We start from the raw sequence: 20,789 nt of genomic DNA on the forward strand, positions 1-20,789 counted from the left end.
ACACAATTACAGTAAATCTCATTTCAGAACGCTATTCTTTTAGTTCGTAGATAATATTATATTGATAAAATTTACATGGTTGTATTGAAACTATTGCAATGATGATGAGGCACTAATTTTTTTTAATTGTTAGACATAATACATCATGAATTAAGGTAGAATTAATTAATTAAACTAGAATTTTTTTTTTTTTTTTTTTTTTTTTACAGTTTACAATTTGTTGAGTTTAATTTTGCCAAGGATTTTTTTTTTCGAAACACGTTAAGAATTGAGTAATATGTTTAAAAATTTAATAATATGTTTACATTTTATTTCTATTTTATTTACTTAATTTATTCTTTTTATTTTTGAAGTCTGAAGTCTTATTCAAATGAAGCAAATTATTTCCATTATCATAACTGGAAATGAAGACTCATTTTATAAAATGCAGTTAAATCCTATCCCACCACTTGTACAGAATTTTGGACAAAATCATTTAATGCAAGTTTGTTAAATACCTTTATAGTAGCACCATTTCCTTTTAATGTTTTCTCTTATTTATAAACATGATGTTATTAGAGGAATAAAATTTTGAGTTGTTCACATTGGTAATCTACATATTTAAAATAATCAAGAAAACCTAAGGCACAATCTCCCAGCAAGTATAGATTATGAATTCGTATGTGCTTTGCTTATTATGTAAGTATAATCTAAAGTAATAATTCTCTTTTGTTGTGATGTGATGCAGTTCATCAAAGTTGGTTGGTTGCCTTGACTAAACTAATGATAATTAATATGTTAGGTGAATTGCTAGTTATTTAAAACAACAAATAATAATAATAATTAATTTTGAAATTTGCGACAATAACACAAATAGTGGCCAAATCCTTTTTATACATCTTATCATTATCTTTTTTTTATTTGGAAATTTTTTTAGTGCTGGATGTGGAAGGACTGGAACCATATGTGCGGTAGACTATGTTTGGGCTTGCCTTAGACATGGGGTATGAAAAAATTTATATTCTTCATGTTAAGTTCTTCCTTTTAAAAGGATGAAATGATAATTCCAAAAGAAGTGCATCTTATACTTAATGTCATCATTTTTTATTTATTTCAGAAATTATCCGAGGATTTCTCTTTATTTCAAATTGCATTAGAACTTAGACGACAAAGAATTGCTATGATCCAAACAAAGGTATGATATTTTTTTGTAGCACTAAATTTCAGAAATTTGGGCTAGAAATCTGTTGTTTTGAAAATGTCTCTATTAATTCAGTGATTTCCAATGTGCTGTCTTGATACCTTGGGAAGTTTTGACTTCCTTACAAGAGTGCTACAAAACATTATATAATCTTTATTTTTAACCTTTATAAATGTTATGCCATCAAGTAGCTGGTGCAAACTAATAAACAGTTTGCATAAGTTAGAAATCCTATACTTTATGTTTGTATATAAGCTGCGCTAGTATTTCTATCCTGTTCTTATGTCTCCAAAGATGAATTTTTAACAAGTTGCTAACATAAAATCAAAGTATTGAAGAAATTGTAGTTGAAGGAAGTGAAAGCAGTTTGCCATGACTTGAGAAAATGTTTAGAAATTAGTATAATGATGAATCTCACCAATTATACTTATTAAAATTTGTTTAGTAAATTATTGTAATACTTAAAATATATATTTTATTGTTATTATTATTATTATTTAATCTATTCAAATCTTATTGGGCATTTTGCAAGATGTGTTTATTTGAAGTTTTGGAGAAATGGTAATGAATTCAGCAATGGTGGTGGGAGCCAAAAAAAGTTTGGGAACCACTGTACTGATTATTGGTGTGAGATTTTTTTATATTACTGTACAACTGTTGAAATAATTACTAATTCTTATGAAGTGCATATATTACTTTCACTTTCAAAGTTTAAAAGTTTACTTTAAATTTCTTTTATTTTTTTTATTGAAGCCTTCTCACTGGAATATTCTGAAAGGTAAAATTTTATTGTATCGGTTATTTCCTTTTGATATGATAAATGCATGAATGAATGGTAGTTTATTGTTATGCTTTTATATTTTTTGATAATCTTTTATTGTTAAATAAAATGAAATAGTCTAATATGTGATATACTTCATATAATTTGTGATAAATGCCTTCATCTTTTTAATATAATTTGTGATATCCTAACAATATCTGAGATATTGATTTTAAACAAATGCTTTTATATTGTCCATGAAAAAAAATCATCCAAAAAAAGTATAATTCTTTTAAAAACTGTCAGTTAAAGTAATCTTGATTTTAAACTTGTCATTAAAATATAGCAAGCATTTCTAATGTTATTAGTCTCTTATAGTTAAATAATATTTAACTATATAACTCTCTTAATAATGTTTTATTGCCTAATTTATTTTTTTACAAATACCTGTTGAAATGATGGAAAAAGTTCTTGAAGACGGTATTTAATTCAGTTCTGTGATAATAAGTCATAATAATTGTCCTGATTTCATAAAATGCAATAATAATCATCTTTCTTATGTTTTTTATAGTATATATTTCATCTTTTTTTGTATGTTGGCCTGAAAATATTTTTCGTTACTTTATCCAGGAACAGTATATGCTGGCTCATAAAGCTGTTGCTACTTTGTTTGAACAGCAACTCAATGTGATAGACTGTCATATTTATGTCAACCTTGATGAAGATGGTGAACCTCTCATGTGGAAAGAATTATCAAAAGTATTTAATTTTGATATTTTGATGATTCTAACCTATATTGTTAAATTGGTTAAAAAAAAACTATTTACAAACAAATTTCTACTTTTTTGGTTTAAATTGAAATCAAATGTTGACTGTCACATATAATGTTTAGCATTTGATAACTTGCATAATTACCATATTTGACTAGAAAAGCACAATGAATCTTAAAAATAATGGCAATGAGTTTGTTTTAATAAATAATTAATAAATATTTTAGTATGGCTGTCTTTAAAAAAAAAATATACATTTCATTAAAAACACTCATATTTTTGCAGGATATCTACTGAAGAGTAGATGTGAAATTACTTGCTAAACATATTCTGAAGATGAAAAATGTAATTTAAAAGAAAAATACTAACAATAAAGTAGGGGGATAGTCAGAAAGAAAATATAATTTATATATGAATTTTGCTATTTTTATTTTAAAATATTGAATTATATATATATATAAATTTTTTTAGTAATATTAATTCTATTTTAATATATGCACAATTACCAGCTCCTTGTAACTAACTACCAGTATAAATTAAGATACCTCATCTGTTTAATGCTGAAATGAATTAGTATGCAACAATGAAAATTGTTAAACTATTTTATAAAGTTTTGCATTTTTTTTCTGTAATTTTTTTTTAAATTTTTAATTAAATTATTATATTTATTTACTACATTTTTGTTATTTTATCATTAGTAACCTGTTCCTTACATTGATTGCTACAATACTTGCATATTTTGCTATTTTGTTTTATTTCTTATCTATTTTTATTTTTTTGTATGTGAGGTATATGAGAATGTATTACAATCATCTAAAAAAAGTTATATAGAGTTATATAACGTTATATTTTTTTCACATTTTAGATTTCCCCATGTTTAAATAAAATAAAAAAAAATCCACATTTATAGGATTATGTCTTGGTTATTTATGAATTCAGTCACACGTTGAATTAAATAGAGGTAATGTAGTATGATAGGAAGGGGAGGCACACACTAAATTTGTAGATTGAAATTCAAATTTTGGTTGAAATCCATTGGAGGCCAACATCTGTCTGTTCAAGTGCATGTAAATACATGAACATGCTGATAATTCAAAAATATAGAATCAGATGGTTGAAATTTGTTACATAATTTTGTCATTAGAAATGTAGATGGTTATTGTTATTATGTAGATATTTATATTATGTTTTGGACCAAATCCATCAATAAAAAAGGCCACCTGTCTATCTGTTTGTTCATATATAATCTATAATTCAAAATGGCATTGACTTAGGTAATTAAAACTTGGTAAAATAATTTCTTGCCAAACTGCAGTTCTATATAAAATTTGGACCAAGCAATTGAAAAGAAGACGTCCAAAATACAAGGGGTGATCCAAAAAAAAAAAAGCTAACAAGGCAAAGGTAAAATGTTTTATTGACAATAGATACAGGATACAAATGGTAATTAAGAAGCATATGTGGCAGTCTATTCTCTACATAATCACCAAACCTGTTGAGGCATTTATCACACCTCTGGACCAATTTATTTAACCCATCTTTGTAACAACAGATCCTGGCTATTGAGCCAGTTCTCAGCACCTTTTTGAACATCACTGTCTGATATGAACCTTGTTTCAAATAAGTTTTTCTTCAATGCCAGGAAAAGGAAATAGTCACTGAGAGCCAAATTAAGGCTATATGGGGGGTGGCTCCAGACTTCCCACTTAAACATTTTCAGCAATCTCTCAGCACACTTCACCATTTCGCCACCTGTTGTCTACTCATAGCTTCGACCCCCGTACACTTCAATGATTTGTCTGTGAATGTCCGATGGGGACACATTCTTTGCCGATAGAAATCGTATCATGGCTTGCACCTCTGTGCAAGACCACTTCTCTAGACGTCTTGCCATTACTGCCTCTGTTTCACGTCTCAGTACTAACACTATCTACTCAAACGACTGGTCTAAGACAACTAGTGTCATCTGTCTCCACTCTGGGTAACAATATTCCCATCCATAATTTCTACTTTCCAAATACTGCTGCTTGTAAACTTTTTTTGGATCATCCCTCATATATACTTGTTTTAATTAGGTTACGAAACCTCAAATGCTATATACTGAGTCACAGCATGCTAAAAATTGAGTAGGAGAAGGGGACTTGCTCTTATGGATTTGCCATGACAGTGGAGAGTAGGCTGCCTCCTTCTCGTCCTTACCCCTTGATGTATTCAGGGAAGTTTATATTTTTTAAGAAAAAAATCAAGAAAATGCTGTATTGTATTATATGAAAAAGTCAAGGGATTTGATTTGATTTTTAGCTGGCACAAGATTCTTTAATGGGGTAAGCTCCCACAAAAGTCAAGAGAGAAGATGCTTTCACTAGTTTGTAATCATGATAAGTCATGTAAATATGTTACCTGCAGTTTTAGCATTTTTATAATTCAGGTTATGCAGTTTTGACAATCTATACTACTATTATAAATGTGTAAGTTTGGATGGATGGATGTTTGTTAGTCAGTCATGCCAGAACGGCTGAACAGAATTGGATGAAATTTAGCTGAGAGATAGATTATAGTCTGGAATAGGACATATCCTACTATTTATTCCGTTTAATTGAGTGGTTAATTGTTTATTAATTAAAAACTAACTTTCTCACCAAATGAGTAAAGCTTCCGTTTTTTTTTTTTTTTTTTCCCCTCCCACGTCAATGAGATTAGGCTTAACATGATTTTGACTATTATTTCAAACGATTCTGTTGATTTTCTTAGTGTTCGATTCATTTAAAATTAAACATTGTTAATTAATCGATCTTTCGGATTCATTCTGAAGTACTTTTGAATTAAAATAAAACAAAATAAAGGAAATTAAAAATTTTAATCTATATTGCATTACCCCAACTGGCGTAGAAAATTCATACATTTGTGTTGCCCCAATTGGCGTTGAAAATTCACGCATGCGCAGGAGTAACAAAAGATAAAGCCATTGATGCTATAAATTCCAATCTATTTCCACGCATACGAATTGCTGGTAAAAGCTAGTTATTTTTAAAAGAGATAATATAAATTTTATAAAAGAGATAATATTCAGTTAAAAACAACCACTTTTATTTGCTAATGAGTTTTTTGCTATACTAGATTTAAAGCATTGTGTATTATAAAACTAACAATTACTTGAATTTGCATTGCACTTTGAATTTCAGTTAACCCTTTCTAGGGCTGTGGGAAGTATGATTCCCACCAAATTTATCAATATTTGTATGAAATTATGTAGGTTGGCATAAGTTCTGACAATTTTTTTTACAAAGACAGAAACTTAGATGCTTCAGTTCTTTATATCAAACAAAATGTGTCATGATTTGTTACTTAATTATTAATTAATCAAATTAATTAATCAATCAAATTAAATTTATCTAATAAGCTAAATGAATCCATTTTCTTATTCTTATTTCAAGCCTAAAAATATTTTAACTTAATATGACTAGAAAAAAAGGGTCCTTTAAAGGGTTAAACTGGTATTCTTCAATATTGCTTGTCCAAAATTTATACCTTTATAAGGAGACCCCGTTCTAAGTTTTGAATAATTTATTTTAACGTTTAGCATTTTCTGGAAAAAGTCTGGATCTTAGTGCAGAAAAATGGCAATCTCAAAATGCTTTCAGTATACTGAACAGGAATAAACTATAAATATTTGAAATTGTTTTAAACTTGGTTTCTTTTTAGATCTGAAATCTACTTTCTTAACTAATTGATTTATTTTGACTGTTCCCGTTCGATTAATACATATATTGTTCTTTCAGAATTAGTATTTATTTTAATACTGAAGTATAAATATTGCTTGATGATTTTTTTCAGAATAAATTTGCTCTTATTAAAAAAGAAAACTCATGCACAAAAGATTCATCATCCTCTGCTAACAATTCTACCAAGGACAAAGTGGAAGAAAGACTTAATTTGCAGTTCAAAGGTATCTTAAATATTTTACATGATGATAATTATGCATAAAAAAAAATTATATTATAATATGTTTGTTTAGTGTTAAGAGCACAGTCTCTTACATTATTATTTCTTTTAGATAGATATCAATGTTGTATTAGAAGTAATAATTTCAGTTTTTTATTTGCATGCTGTGAAATATTTCATTTTTTGATAAATGAATAGTTGTTAAGTCTTGTTTCCTTTGTAATTTTTGGATTGTGCTTTTAATGCTGCTGAAAAGATTTATGCTCATCAATTACTTCTTCTCTTTTAGATTCTGTTGCCAAAGAATCATCTCAAAAAAGACCTAGTATCACAGATGTTGAATCTCCTCCTAACAATAAGCTTAATGATAATATGAGTACTTCAGAGCCTTTAATTGGCATTAATAACAAGACTAGTGAAAGCAATATTTCTCGTAATTCTTGCTTATCCCAACATAGCAGTGAAGACACTATACCATTTATTGATGATGATGAAATAAGTATAAGACCCAACAATGGCAGAGCATATTTAAATATGCCAAGTTCTGGTAGCTTTTCAAAAATTATTAATCGGTTTGATCCTTTTGTTGATCAGATAATTTTGGATACAGATGATAGTAGTCCTGATGCTGATCCAGGCAATTTTCCTCAAAAGATTACAGACATACAGTCAGCTGAAAATGTTAATGGTGATCAAAGTAGTATAAGCAGTTCCAAGCAGGAGATCAGCTCTGAGAATTCAGATCAAATTTTTCCAAGTAATTATGCCACACTTCCTTGTGGTAGTTCTCTAAATAAAAATTATGGAAAAACTGGCATTCGTGAAAGTTATCCACCTTCAAGGAGCAGATATGATGATTCAGTTTCTGATATCATAGAGGAAGGTGGTGATAATAGTAAAGGTTCAAAAAAAGTAGGTAAAGCAACTGTCGTTCGTAGACCTAGTATTTCGAAATTAAAGGCTTTATTTGAGAAATCTGGCCTATCTTCAAATAAATCTTCAAATGATGGTGGAAAGAGATCATTGTTTAGGCATAATTCTCACAATGTTTCTCGAGCTGGTTCTGCCCCACCTTCTTTAAATTGTATGGACAAAACCTCAGCTGTTGAGAAAGAATCCATTCTCATGTTAGTCACTCGTAAATTCCGTTCTTCGTCTGTCAGAACAGAGCGTGAAGTCAGTTCAAAATCATACGACAAATCTCATAGGAAATCTACTCCTGGATCCATTATGAATTTAAGGGAAGGATTTGCCACTTTGTCAAGGACTGTTTCATTCAACTTAAGTAAAACATTACGAAGTTATTCTCCTTCTAAAACTCGAGAAAAGTCATCTGTGTCGGAGAGTGGAAGCATTTCTTCTGTTGCTGAGGGTACTTCATCTGGCAATAATAAATCAAAACTGCCAGAAATACAACCCAAAGGTAAATCTACATGGTATGATAAATCTTCTTTGCCTCGTGCTGTAGCTGTGGTCAAACCAACTGAGAAACTTAGTCCAACTCCTGATGCATCAAATACTGATGAGCCAAAAAGCCCTACGTCAAAAACGTATACAGACAAAAGTCCTTTTCCTTCAGTAATTCCTAAGCCTCCCAAACTTTTGCCATTCTTTAATTCTCTCAATAAATCGAATGGGAAAGATGCATCTGCAATGTGGTATAATGAAGTAGATGAAAATTTGAGTAATTCGGATTCTACTACTAAAAGTATTCCCACCACTGATATGGAGACTACAAAATCCTTCTGTAAGTCTCACAATATCAAGGTATTGCCTTTTATTCATTCAATTACTCCTTGGAAGAAAACTGTGTCAAAAAGTCCATTATCTAGTCCTGAGAGTCCAAAACATTTTGAAGAAGCAGTATCAGAAATGGCCAGTGCTATTAGTAATTCTAAATTCTACACGGATATTGGGAATTCAAATGATAAACTTGAATTACCAATCAAGAACTTGAGAGAAGAAACTTCATCATGTCCTGTGCCTGAAGAAATAATACCATTGAATTCAGTCTCGGAAGATCACAAAGAAACTAGTGAAGAAAATTTGAAAATATTGAAAGAACCTTCAGAAATATCTCAGAGTAATCTTGATTCTATTCAAGATAAGAATGGTGCTGTTTCTAAAGAAGCCAATGATGTACCACCAGCTATACCTAAAAAAATGATTATTGGTAAACAAAAGCATTTAGAAAATCAGATATTTTTTAATGAGCATGAAGTGCTGCCCAATGCTGATGGTAATGTGTTGGATAACACAGCTGCTCCTGTTAAAAGGAAGGATTCAGGAATCAAGCCTCCCATCGAAGGAAAAATAGAATCACCATCTTTGTCTCCAAAAGACCATTACATTAATGTTACTCCAAAAACTCTAAAAAATATTGAGCAGATTGAAAATACTGTTTGCAATAATCCACGTGGTGCTATCATTGATTTGACTTCTAGAGAATCTTACTGTATGGAAGAAGAGCTTGATAATGCTCTAAAACAGTTGTCAGAATCATCAGAGACTAAAACATCTGTGATAAAAAGTGTTTCTAAATTTCCAGGTTATGAAGTAATATGGCCAGAAGAAAAATATACAACAGATAACCATCCCTTAGATCTTGATTCTAAAAACAAGTTTAAATTCCATCTGTTGAAGGAAGCTAATGATGTAGCTTCTAAACACTGTAAAACTGGTCTGTGTTACAGTCCACCACTACGAAGAAGTATGAATGCTCAATTAGGTTTAGCAAAATGCCGTTCATGTTCTAATATCGATTGGCTGGAAACTAACGAAAATGTCTCTGTTGTGGAAAATTTGAAAGAACCTAATAACACACCTACAAAAAAGCTTGTAAATGAAGCCGTAGTGGAACTAAATACTCTTTTAGATCGATTAACTACAAGGACCTTATCTGAGGATCCAGAACTGGAAGCTAAGCATAAGCAAATTAATAAAACTGCAGGATATGAAAATGGTGCTTTTCAAAATAAATGGCCAGGAAGTGATAATTTAATGACGCATTCTGTAACTATAGTATCTAAATCTAATATTTCAGATTGTTCACCGAAAGAAGAAGAAATTGTTTTCCACTTCCCACCTCCACCACCACTTCCACCCCCTGAAGAAGATCAGCCAACAGAAACATTCAATATTGTTCGTAAAAATGGAACTATAAAGTTAGCTAATAAAGAAAAAACTAAAGATAGCTCAACTGAGCCTGTATGCACCAAAGATCATTCAACAAGTAGTGCAAGTTCTACCGAAGACTCACTACAAATAGTTCCTCAACCCACTCCTCGTAAAAGCAAACAGAGTGGCTTGCGAAAATCTGCTTCATACACAAATATATGTGTGCCACAGAGCAAAAGTAAAGGTTATGAGAATGTGTTTTTAGAAAAATATCAAACTCTATCTCGTCTGCAAATAGAAACAAAGTCTGACAGCCTTAACCAGTGTCCAGATGTTCATTCAAAAGAAAGTACGAAACCATTTAACAGTAATAAACCACAAATAATCAAGCCGAAGCCAGATTATGTTAACGTCAGAGAACTGCATATATCTAATTCACCAAAATTGGGCAGGAAAAGTCCAAAAAGAGATAAGGATGAAGAATGTACATCTGTCTTAAAATTTAGCTCTGACGAAATGAGGAAAACTTCTAATGTATATAATGTTTCAAAAGAGTCTTTTACGAAATTTGATATGAGCAAAAGTTGCCCTCCTTCTGAACTAAAGTTGTATTCTACTTTCTCTGTGGAAAGTGGTGATAAATATTCTACTTATGGCAAGATCTGTAAAATTTCTGATAAACAGTTACTGACATCGGAAAAAAAGCTTCAGGATCATCAATATATAAATTTAAATATTGAAAAAATGTTGGATGAAACCAAGAAAAAACCTTCACCTTCAAAAAAGACTGAACGAGCTCCATTACCACCAAACTCTACTCATGCTGTGGAAACCAAAGAAATTCATTCCATTAAAGAATTGCATAAAAAACTCCCATCACGAAAACTTGAAAAAGCTCCCTTACCTCCACCATTATTACAAAAAAGTTTCACTGCTGGTAACTTAGTGAAGAAAAATATGCCAAATACTTCTCACTATACAAACTTTCCTCCTTATCGGGCTCATATTTCTGAGGAAGCACCTGTTCTTCCTGCTGTGCATGAAAATATATCTAATGATTTGCCTGCAAGTGCTGTAACTGCCAATTTACCTAAGACTGAAGTAAAAAGTCATCAGAGCCCTGGCATGGGTCGTGGTTTGTCCCATTCACAGTCAGATGCTAGTGTTTTCCTTGCATTAAAAGAGCGTAAAATGCAACCTGTAAATAAAGGACTTAAAATTTTTGGTGAAAATCAATTATTGGCTAGAAAAGTATTGAAGCATAAGAAAGAATTAGTTTCTGTTAGCAGCAGTGATAGTGACAGCAGTTATGAGCGCATATTTTTTGAGAAGCCATCAGAACAATTGGCAAAAGCCATTTCCAAACATACTAATAAAGAACAAATAAATAATAGTTCTCCAAGAACTTATAAGAAGGAAATGCCTGTTGCACCACCTAGATCAAAAAGGCGCAATACAACAGAAATAAACTATGCAAAGGTGAAAAGCAAAGATGGTAAGTACTGTTTTGCAATTTTAACTTTAGTATGTGACTATTTTATTCAAAGCTTTTTTGGCAATGAAATTACAAGTATCTAGATTAGTATTAATTAATATTTTTGCATATTCTGTAGTATTTCATCTATAGCTTCAGGTTTTATGGCTTGAATTTTATGATTAAGATTAAAATTAAATAGATTTTTAATTATTATATTATTTGAATTAAAGTTTGGATGCATTTTTATTGTTCTCTTCAGCATATCTGCTACATAAACCCTCAATGAATTCATGTCCGTAAACTTTTACCATTTTTTTTATAGTTAATCTTCACAGAAAATGATTATTAATAGAAGTAGTTTCTTGCAATTAACACTTTCTACCAGATCACATTGATGCAAATGAAAACTATTGAAAACAAAAGTCATATTTTTCTGTTCTGATCTCTTGGAGCTATATTAAGGAATGGTGTTCATGAAGCCAATTTTTTGAATTCCCTTAAAAAACTAAAGAAAGAACAATTTCAACAATTGTGAATGTATTGTTTTGGTTATTGATATTCTATGTCCAAATATTGAATGAATTTTTTTTTTTTTTTCTAAACTTGAAAATTGGAAATTCTGTAATTTGCAATTTTATTGAAGGTATGTTTCCAACCAAGTTTGGGCAGCTAGCAGGTCTGTTTATTTAAATGATTAATTTACTGTGCTATTAGGCAATATTAAAACAGGCTATATATCTATTTAAAAATTTTTCTTTGTGACATAAAACCAACCATGTTGGATTAATAAGTAAAACCAAACATATTGGTTAAATACTGCTAAATAATAATAATTGGTAATTGATTAAATAACAATAATAATAAAAGGTATTGTAAAAATTATACTAAATTTATAGAGAAACAGTGCAGGAAGTATTCTTTTTCCATAATAGAAGAATCTATATATATATATATATATATATATATATATATAGGGAAAGGCGACGACCAGCATTAATATGTAAAATATATTTATTAAGATTACAAGGACAAAGCATTACTAAACTAACATAAAGCACAGAACAAGATATATGAGTGTAAGCGATATATCTTGCCGTCTCAACCACAAGCTCTCGTCTGCCAATTAAGGCAGGAAAGCATCATGCGATCAGTGATATGATGCAATGCAGGATATGAGAACTGTTAGCAGCTCCCACATCGTCTATCATGACCAGACAGGTGATCTCATCTTAAGGTATATAGTATATTGAAGTAAACATATTATAAAACAAACAGTAAGTACAGAAAAAATACTGAGATGCATGATTACAAGATAAAACAAAAATGTGGGGGGGGGGATTGAGCCTACCTGAGTCAAACTATTCACTCCAAAATAATTCACACATTTCCAAATAATTCAGTTTCTTCTTTAATTTAGAAATGTCGAACATGGTGATGTTCCTTTTTAAAAGCAGCCAATATATGTCATCGCAATTACACAAGAACACGAAGTAATTGAACCTTGAAAATTTTTACTTGAATCATATCCATCAAAAACATGCACTAATGTCCATTCATCAGTCCAGTAAAATCATCCACGGAAAAAATCTACTCTTATGAAAATTTTTAGCATCAATTTAATATCTTAAATAAATTATATTAATGTCCACAGAATTTTTATGATTTGACTGAATTCGCTAAGGGAATTTGAGAAAGATCGAGCCCCCAAAAATGTGAAGAAAGGTAACAACCAGCATTAATATGTAAAATATATTTATTAAGATTACAAAGGTAAAGCATTACTAAGCTTACAAAATGCACATAAAAAGATGCATGAGAGTGAACAGTTCGTCTTACTGCCAAGCTCTCGTCTGCCAATTAAGGTGGGAAAACATCATATGATAAGTGACGCAACATTGCGCCATACAGAATATGAGAACTGTTAGCAACTCTCTCCCCCCCCATATATATATATATATATATATATATATATATATATATATTAGAGAGTGAGAGATTATTTAAAAATTGTTACAATATATCTACTTAGAATTTATGAGTCAGTCCAAGATTGCTGAAAATTAAATATTGCAGTATATAACATTTTTGTAGTTCCTTTTATAAATCATGCATTTTTAAATTTAAAGAACCTCACAGATTATTATTAATTCCTCCATTAACGTTTTTATTATATTTAAAAACGAGGAAATGCTGAATTTTAATATTTGTTTATGTGAATTTTTGGAGTGCATTGTTAATATTTTTATTACTCTCTCAATCTAATAAACTTAGTTTAGATCTTAGGTAAGAATGGTTGGTTATTATTTTGGCAATTGTATTTGAGTCTCTCTTCATTAAAATTGTAAGAATAAATTTTGTGTTTCAAATACCTTTTTTTTTTTACTGTAAATTATTAAAATATTATTTTCTTATGATAACAAATAGGATGAATGTTTATTTTTAGCTTCGCCTTTAGCAAATGCCTCTGTAGCTACTCAAGACCAGCAGAAGGTAAGCAGCAAAATTATATTCTATTTAATTTGTTTCCCCAGTACATATGTAATCTTTTAATTGACAAATGTTGAAAAGTCATAATAAAAAAATTTTGTGTGCGCATTCTAAGTAAATAAGATATGTATAATATATTTATACGTTCTTAGAAATTTATTTAGTTATCCAGAAACCTGTGTACAAAAGCATGCTTGAAATACCATGTAAAGCATTTGAAAATGTAAATCTCCCATAAAATCCAATAAAAATATCTGTGACTTCTGAGCTACCAAATAATGGATTAACTAACAGTCTCTAAATAATAGCACTTTTAAAGTGTGAATTTAGACCATGAGATTTTATATATATATACACACATAATTTTGCAGATGCATAGCCAAAATGAAGAAACTTTTGAAATTTAACTTCAATTTATTTTACACAGGAGACTTATTATGTACAAAGGAGAAATTATAAGAGATAATACATCAATCTGCATCATGTTACAACTGCAAAAGAGAAGAGAAATTGAGAAATTTGTCCCTCCGGAGATTTTACTTTGAGATTCTGATAGGAATTTCTTTGCCATATGTCATCTTAGAAAGAGAATCTTAGGGTACTTTTTAAAAAGATGGAAGGATGTTATGGATTTTATCCTTTTGTTCCTGACATGGGAATCACAGACTCAACAATTTTATGAAGCATGTTAGAAATAACTAAATAAAAAAGTGGAAATTGGATCAGAAAGTGAAAGAATGTTTTAGAATGAAGTTAATATGGGCTAATTTAAGATAAAAATTAGGAAATTGATTAGGATTTAAATTAAGAGATATCATTACATACATATGTTTGTGTGTGTGTGTATGTGTGATGATATCTATAAATCTGAATTAATTTTTTTTTAAAAAAATCTTAATTTAACTTGTATTAACCTGTATTGTGGCAAGATTGCTTTTTTGAAGAAAAGCAAAAAAAAAATGTATATAGGTAGCTTCTTTACGCTATAAAAAACTTAAAAAAATAAATAAATAAATCGTTTAATAAAACTAAGTTAAAAATTATTTTATAGTGGTAGTATATTTTTATAAAGTTGTATGTGTGGTATACTATACAAAATGAACATAAGGGTTAATTCTAAAAGGCTCTCTTATTTCTTGGCCCAATTCCACTTTTTTATTTTAATTAATCCACCAGAAAAAATGTAATGTAAAAGTGCTTAGATCAGTGTTTCTCGTGCTCCAAGTGAAGGGATAAAAATCTGTCGATGTAAAAAAATTCTTTTAAAGGATCCTTATAATCAACATGTGTAAAGAAGTCCCTATCAAAATCTCTTGGTATATAATCATTGGGAAAAATAATTTCTGTTGCTCTTTTTCCTTTTTGCTTTTGCGTTGTATAATGCCTCCCGGGATGAAATAAAGTTTTAAAATTACAAAAGTGTCTTTTCTCTACGACCACGAATCTGCTTTAAAAAATGTATGTATTTACATTATATATATAGATATAAGAGTGAATGTAGATAATTCTCTTCCTGTCACATTCACTCTCTTAATGGCAATTATAATAAACAAGCAAAAATAGAGGAAAGAGGAAAATAATATGCAGGCTAAGAAAATTATAATAAGTAGATACTTCCAGACTTTCATTCAATGTATCTAACAATGTCCATCTATATCAGCACCTGATGTTATGCAAACATTAAGCAAATGTGTTTCCTTTTTTTGAAGTATAAAAATTGCATTCTGCATTTTCTATTAAAAAGTAGAAAATAATTAAAATTTTTATAAGTTTTAAAAGCTGTTTTTATTAAAATTACTTTTTTATTTCACATTGATTGATCTAAGATTTCTTGAATGATGTAACTTAACTCAGCATCTTTTTATTATTGAACTAGCACAAGTCTCATCTCCTACGGAAGGTTTGCTCAGCATCTGAACCTCCTCCTGCTATTCCTTTAAAAACTAAAGATGCCTTTGAAATTCCAGATGTATTTGGTATTAAAGGTAATTGTTATATTTGTTAAATATTTTTGATTCTATATTTTTACAGCAAATAGGAAAACCCAAAAGCTGATCTGCTAGCCCTAATGACTAGTTTGATTTTGTCATATTTTTTTTCCTTCTTTTTTTTATATGAAAGTTTGTGACATCTTGATATGTCATCAGTGGTTTCTTGTCACTCGTACTATTTTTGAGAAAAATCTCAAAAACATTACTTTATTGAATATTCCCTGTAGGGAAAATACAAACACACACAAAAAAAAATAAGTTACAAGGTCAGCTATTGGTTCAATTTCACCATTTTTTCTTTTTTTTTTTTTTTTCTTTTAAAATCCTGTGAGGCTCATATGCATGATCAGTTGTGCCCTGCTCCCATCTAACTTCCATTCTCCAAATGTAAACAAAATTATCTTGGACACAGCCCCTAGCCTTGGTAACTGAATTGATTTTTCCAATTTGGTTGCATAGCATAAAATCCATCACATGCAGATTAAATTTAAAAAAATAAGTTATCCTATGCTTAAAAGAAAAAAACATTCATAAACTGTGGATGCTATCACTTTCTTTTTGTAATTAATCGATAAAGTGAAATTCTTTATAGAATTTTCCCAGATATATTGATTTTTTTAACAAAAAAAAATTAATGCAATTTAAAAGTTTTTAAGAAATGTTGAAGTAAGTTTGATTTCATTAAAAGAAGTGTTTCAGATCATATTTATAATTTTTTTTTTTTAATTTTATGTTTAGGTAAAGGAGATGCACAAAAGCTAAATTTGTTTGGTTGAAAAGACGGGGTTTTTTTAATGGTGTAAAAATTATCTTTAGCTGCTTAGTTAATTTTTAATTAATTAAAATGGAATAAAAAAAAGTCTCTGAATTGGGCATTCCTACTCTCCAAAGTATATCTGAAAGTAAATTTAGTAATTAGGTTCGAAGGTCTGTCCTACAGAAGCAGCAACAGACAGACATTCATTTTCATCATTAATAATAACAAATGCATCCTTATTCCATAAAATTACAATCTTGAAGCAGCTATTAAAAAGATCTGAATTTTAAAATATTTTAGATACTTAATTTTCTTTATCGTGTAGTTCTTGCATTGTTGCCTGTATTGAATAAATTTATAGTTTTAATTGTTGCATACAGTTTAATTTAACGATATTAATTGTTGGAATGGAAATAGTAGATATGCCAATGATTCCCATTCATTCTAAATGTTTTGTTGTGTACCATAACCAATTTACAATCCAACATTACCCTTGTGGTACGAAACTCAATTGAAATTATTTTCTCTTTAGTTTAAATTTTTAAAAAATTGTTCTAATTGCTTGCTAAAATTGCTTTGTTAGGTAGTATTAAAATATGAAAGATAAAAAGTCTGTTTAAATTTTATTTCTTCGTATTATTTTTTTTTAAGTGTTATTTGTTATTGTAAAGTTCCATCACAAAGTTTGGAACAACATGAATATGCACTGCTATTACATAAAGTAAATGGATTTATTTATTCAGTTTACAAGTATTTTTATATGGCTCCCAGTGTGGGATTAATGGTATCTTGGCCATAATTTAAATATAAAAAAAAAACCATATTTAAACACTTTTTCATATCCATTTCAATTAAAACCTGGAGCAGGGCCAGAGACCAGTTCTTTCGGCACTCTTTGTCTCAATGAAGTTTTTGTTTCATTTTGGAAACTCCCAGGTCTCTCTGACTAAAGTTCCCTTCACACATTTTTTCAGGCTTGCACTCCAAAATGGCTGACCTCATCTATTCTACTAATCTTGTGAGGTTGCTGTAGCTAAATTTTCCTTCTTAATCATGATGTGTGCATGAAAGTTTTGTAAAAATAAATTCAGCAAACAAATTATATTCTAGATTATTATATTTATATAAATGGATTAACTACATCAGTCTCAAAATAAAATCAATTTCCATTAGTTAATAGCTGACCACATGACCTTTGATCTATTATTCTTGTCTTTGTCTGGTCACCTTCATCTCCATCTCTCTCCTGGTTTCCTCCCTTCAGATATCACATGATATTTCCCCTCCTGGTTAGTTTGTAATTTTCATCCTTGGGGACAGAGGAGTGGGGTTCTACAATCGTAATCACAGCATCTGGTTTTTGTTATTTTCCCAGAATGATAAATGACATATTCTCAAGGAGAGTTACATCTGCAGCCCTGGGTCCATAAACAAAAACACTTGCTGATTATCTATCCTACATTACTAGATTGTTGATTATGTCATTTTTGGTACATTAACATCAGCTAGTTTCTCAGAATTAATTATTGCCCCTCATTTTTGTACAGGTAATGACAGAATGGGAGATAAAAGACTGGATGATTCTACTAGTTCTGATGTCAAAAGATGAAATTTTTGGCTCGTAAACAGATGCATGATCTTATCTGAGATGTGTACTTAATTTTTCGTCTTTGCATTTCCCTCCTTCATATTTTATTTGACCTGGTGATGATACACTGTGATCTAAATGCTTTAAAAAAAATTACATAGAATATATTTTTTAAACTGCATGTACTCCGGTTAGATCTGATTAATTTTAACAGTTCAAATTTTTATGATAGTAAGGTAGAAGAATCTTTTTATATAAATTTTATTTTATAGCTCTTGATTTCTTTTTACAAAAATTATTTAAATTATTTTTATATATTTAAGATTATTATGATGTTTTTATGATGAAAATATTTTATTTGTTATGTAAACACATATATTTAGCAAATTATTTTTGTTGAAAAGTTGCATTTTATAGAAAAATTAATGTAATCATACACATTGCATTCTTGCATAGTTATGGAATGCTACTTGTTAAAGTAAAAACTTAATGAGGATTATTGTTTTAGTTATCATTTATCAAGATAAGACTTTATATCACCAGTGTTACTGCAAATTTGTCTCTGTACATATGTGTGTGTATTCCTAAGATTTATCAATCATATGCCAGTAAGATGGATATTTGCTTTTTGCACTTGCATTTACTATGAATGTCTGTGACATTTTTAGTTTTTCTGTATTATATATGTACATAAAACATATTTATAATCTGCTAGTGATTATTTTTCAAAGGTGCCTTTCTTTTTTACTATTTTACATCTGTTAATTGTGTGTAAAAATGTATGTGAAAAAATAGAATTGCTTCAAAGTTTTGCTTATTGCTTCAATTTCAGTCATTCAAACGATTTTGATAAATTTGACAAATCATCTTTATTTTTCATCTTCTTGTCTTAGCTTTAAAATTAAAGTGAACTTTATTATTAGTTATTTAATTGGATTGAATAGTTTTTTTTAATGCTATATTTTTTACTCAAAATAGAAGTATTGTTATTTTGTAATTTGTTATCTTCCTTCTTATAGATGGAGCCCAAGTTTAGTATTGTATAAAACACAAAACATTAAGTCCCAACATAGTCTGAAACTTTTAAAGAAAACAATTTTAGCTAATAAATTTTTTTAAGTAGCTATTTATTCGATTTGATTCATAATGTTTTGAGTTCTTATTTTGTAGAATGCTAATTTTGTTTCTTTTAGAGAACATTCATTAAAACAGTTGGACATAATTATTCAATTAGTAATCAGTTTGCAAAGATATCTTTGAAGATATAGATAACCTTCACAAAATATTACAGAAAATAAAATTCTAATGCTGTATTTTTTCAAACTTAATCATTGCATTAAAAAAAGCCTATTGAACTTTCAGCAGAAGTTTATGCTTTCCAATCATTGTCCATATTTTTTTATGACAGTTTAGCCATTATGATCTGTTAAATAAGTTTGGAATATATAATCAAGCCTTTGGACAATATTTGAAGTGCCGAAAATTTTCTGTATGTGTTGCCTGATACATGTCAAATCTAGTCAGGCATGAAGCATGCTTATATTTGTGTGTAAGTAGATTATTATTATTTTTTGGTGCATTTGAAAACTTGGTTGAATATGTATCTTTTTTTTTTTTTTTTTTTTTTTTTTTTTTTTTTTTGTATGCAGCTGTCTTAGACAAAAAAACCAAGATTAGAACATACAAATCTAATTACAAAGTTAAGTTCGAACCTGTGACTGGAAGGTGCATCAGTTTTAATCAAGGTGGATATCTTTTATCTATATAATGTTGTTTTTTTTTTAATCTTTTCACATTGATTTTTCTCTGGGTATTTCAGAACATTAAACATTATAGAATGAGTCATCTCTTTAGATGTCTTTTTTAACATTTGGCTGCATTTCTTTAGTAGTTATTAAATAAGATATAACAGTAATCATTAATGTTCATGGTTTGGTTGAAAAAATAATAGTAACTGACTGTTCAAGTTTAAAATAATTCCTCCCTGCAAAATCAGTTTTGTTGCATCATTAATAGAAGGAATTATCATTAAATATAATAGTCAACCAGCTGCAAATTTAAAATTATTTGAATATTGAAGCAATAAAAGATAAGGTTTTGTTAAAAAATTCAGGATTTTTAATGCTCACTCTGCACTTTCATGTAAATGAAAATACAGTAGCTGCCATTTGCTGTGATAAAGAATTTTGATAACAATAACCAAGTGAAATTAACTAAATTTTTATCATATCAAGAAAAAAATATTTAAAAAAACACTTCAGATAACAATAATTGATTTTGAAAATATCATTTAAAAAATTTATTAATTATACATGCTTGTATTGAGCTTTTAAAATTTACTGAATGATAGCATCAAGTATCTATATATTAAGTGCTTGACTCATTTAGGTATTCTATCGAGGATTCTTCAATACATTTTTTTACTTTTTGATAAAATCAAAAGTAAATAACAAATATTATTTGTTATTCTTTTTATTTAAGATTACAATAAAGTTAACTCATTACTTTTTTGTGCCAATTTTTTTTCTTTGGATTATTTGTATTTTAAAAAACATTTTTTTTAGGAAGTAAGTGATTTTATTTTAATTGAAAAGTTTTGATTGAAGTTTTCAAATTTTATAAGGGAGCTTTTTTCTGAGTCATCTTATAGCACTGTTATATTTTAAAACTTTAATGTATACATTTATCTATACTTTTTTTAAGATTTGCTAGTTTGAAAT

At 29.0% G+C, this 20,789-nt stretch overlaps 1 protein-coding gene across 1 annotated transcript in view; it reads left to right on the forward strand.

The window, feature by feature from the left end:
* Positions 1–20,553, forward strand: part of LOC129975630 (uncharacterized) — a 73,669-nt gene extending 53,116 nt beyond the window's left edge. Inside the window, exons 7-14 of the mRNA XM_056088714.1 lie at positions 917–983; positions 1,097–1,174; positions 2,571–2,699; positions 6,545–6,656; positions 6,942–11,264; positions 13,690–13,736; positions 15,610–15,718; positions 18,029–20,553. Coding sequence (XP_055944689.1) covers positions 917–983; positions 1,097–1,174; positions 2,571–2,699; positions 6,545–6,656; positions 6,942–11,264; positions 13,690–13,736; positions 15,610–15,718; positions 18,029–18,090 — 4,927 coding nt within the window. The 3' untranslated portion in view covers positions 18,091–20,553. The remainder of the gene's footprint in view (positions 1–916; positions 984–1,096; positions 1,175–2,570; positions 2,700–6,544; positions 6,657–6,941; positions 11,265–13,689; positions 13,737–15,609; positions 15,719–18,028) is intronic.
* Positions 20,554–20,789: the final 236 nt, after the last annotated feature.

The sequence above is a fragment of the Argiope bruennichi genome, chromosome 7 (genome assembly GCF_947563725.1).
Source record: "Argiope bruennichi chromosome 7, qqArgBrue1.1, whole genome shotgun sequence".
Taxonomy (NCBI): domain Eukaryota; kingdom Metazoa; phylum Arthropoda; class Arachnida; order Araneae; family Araneidae; genus Argiope; species Argiope bruennichi.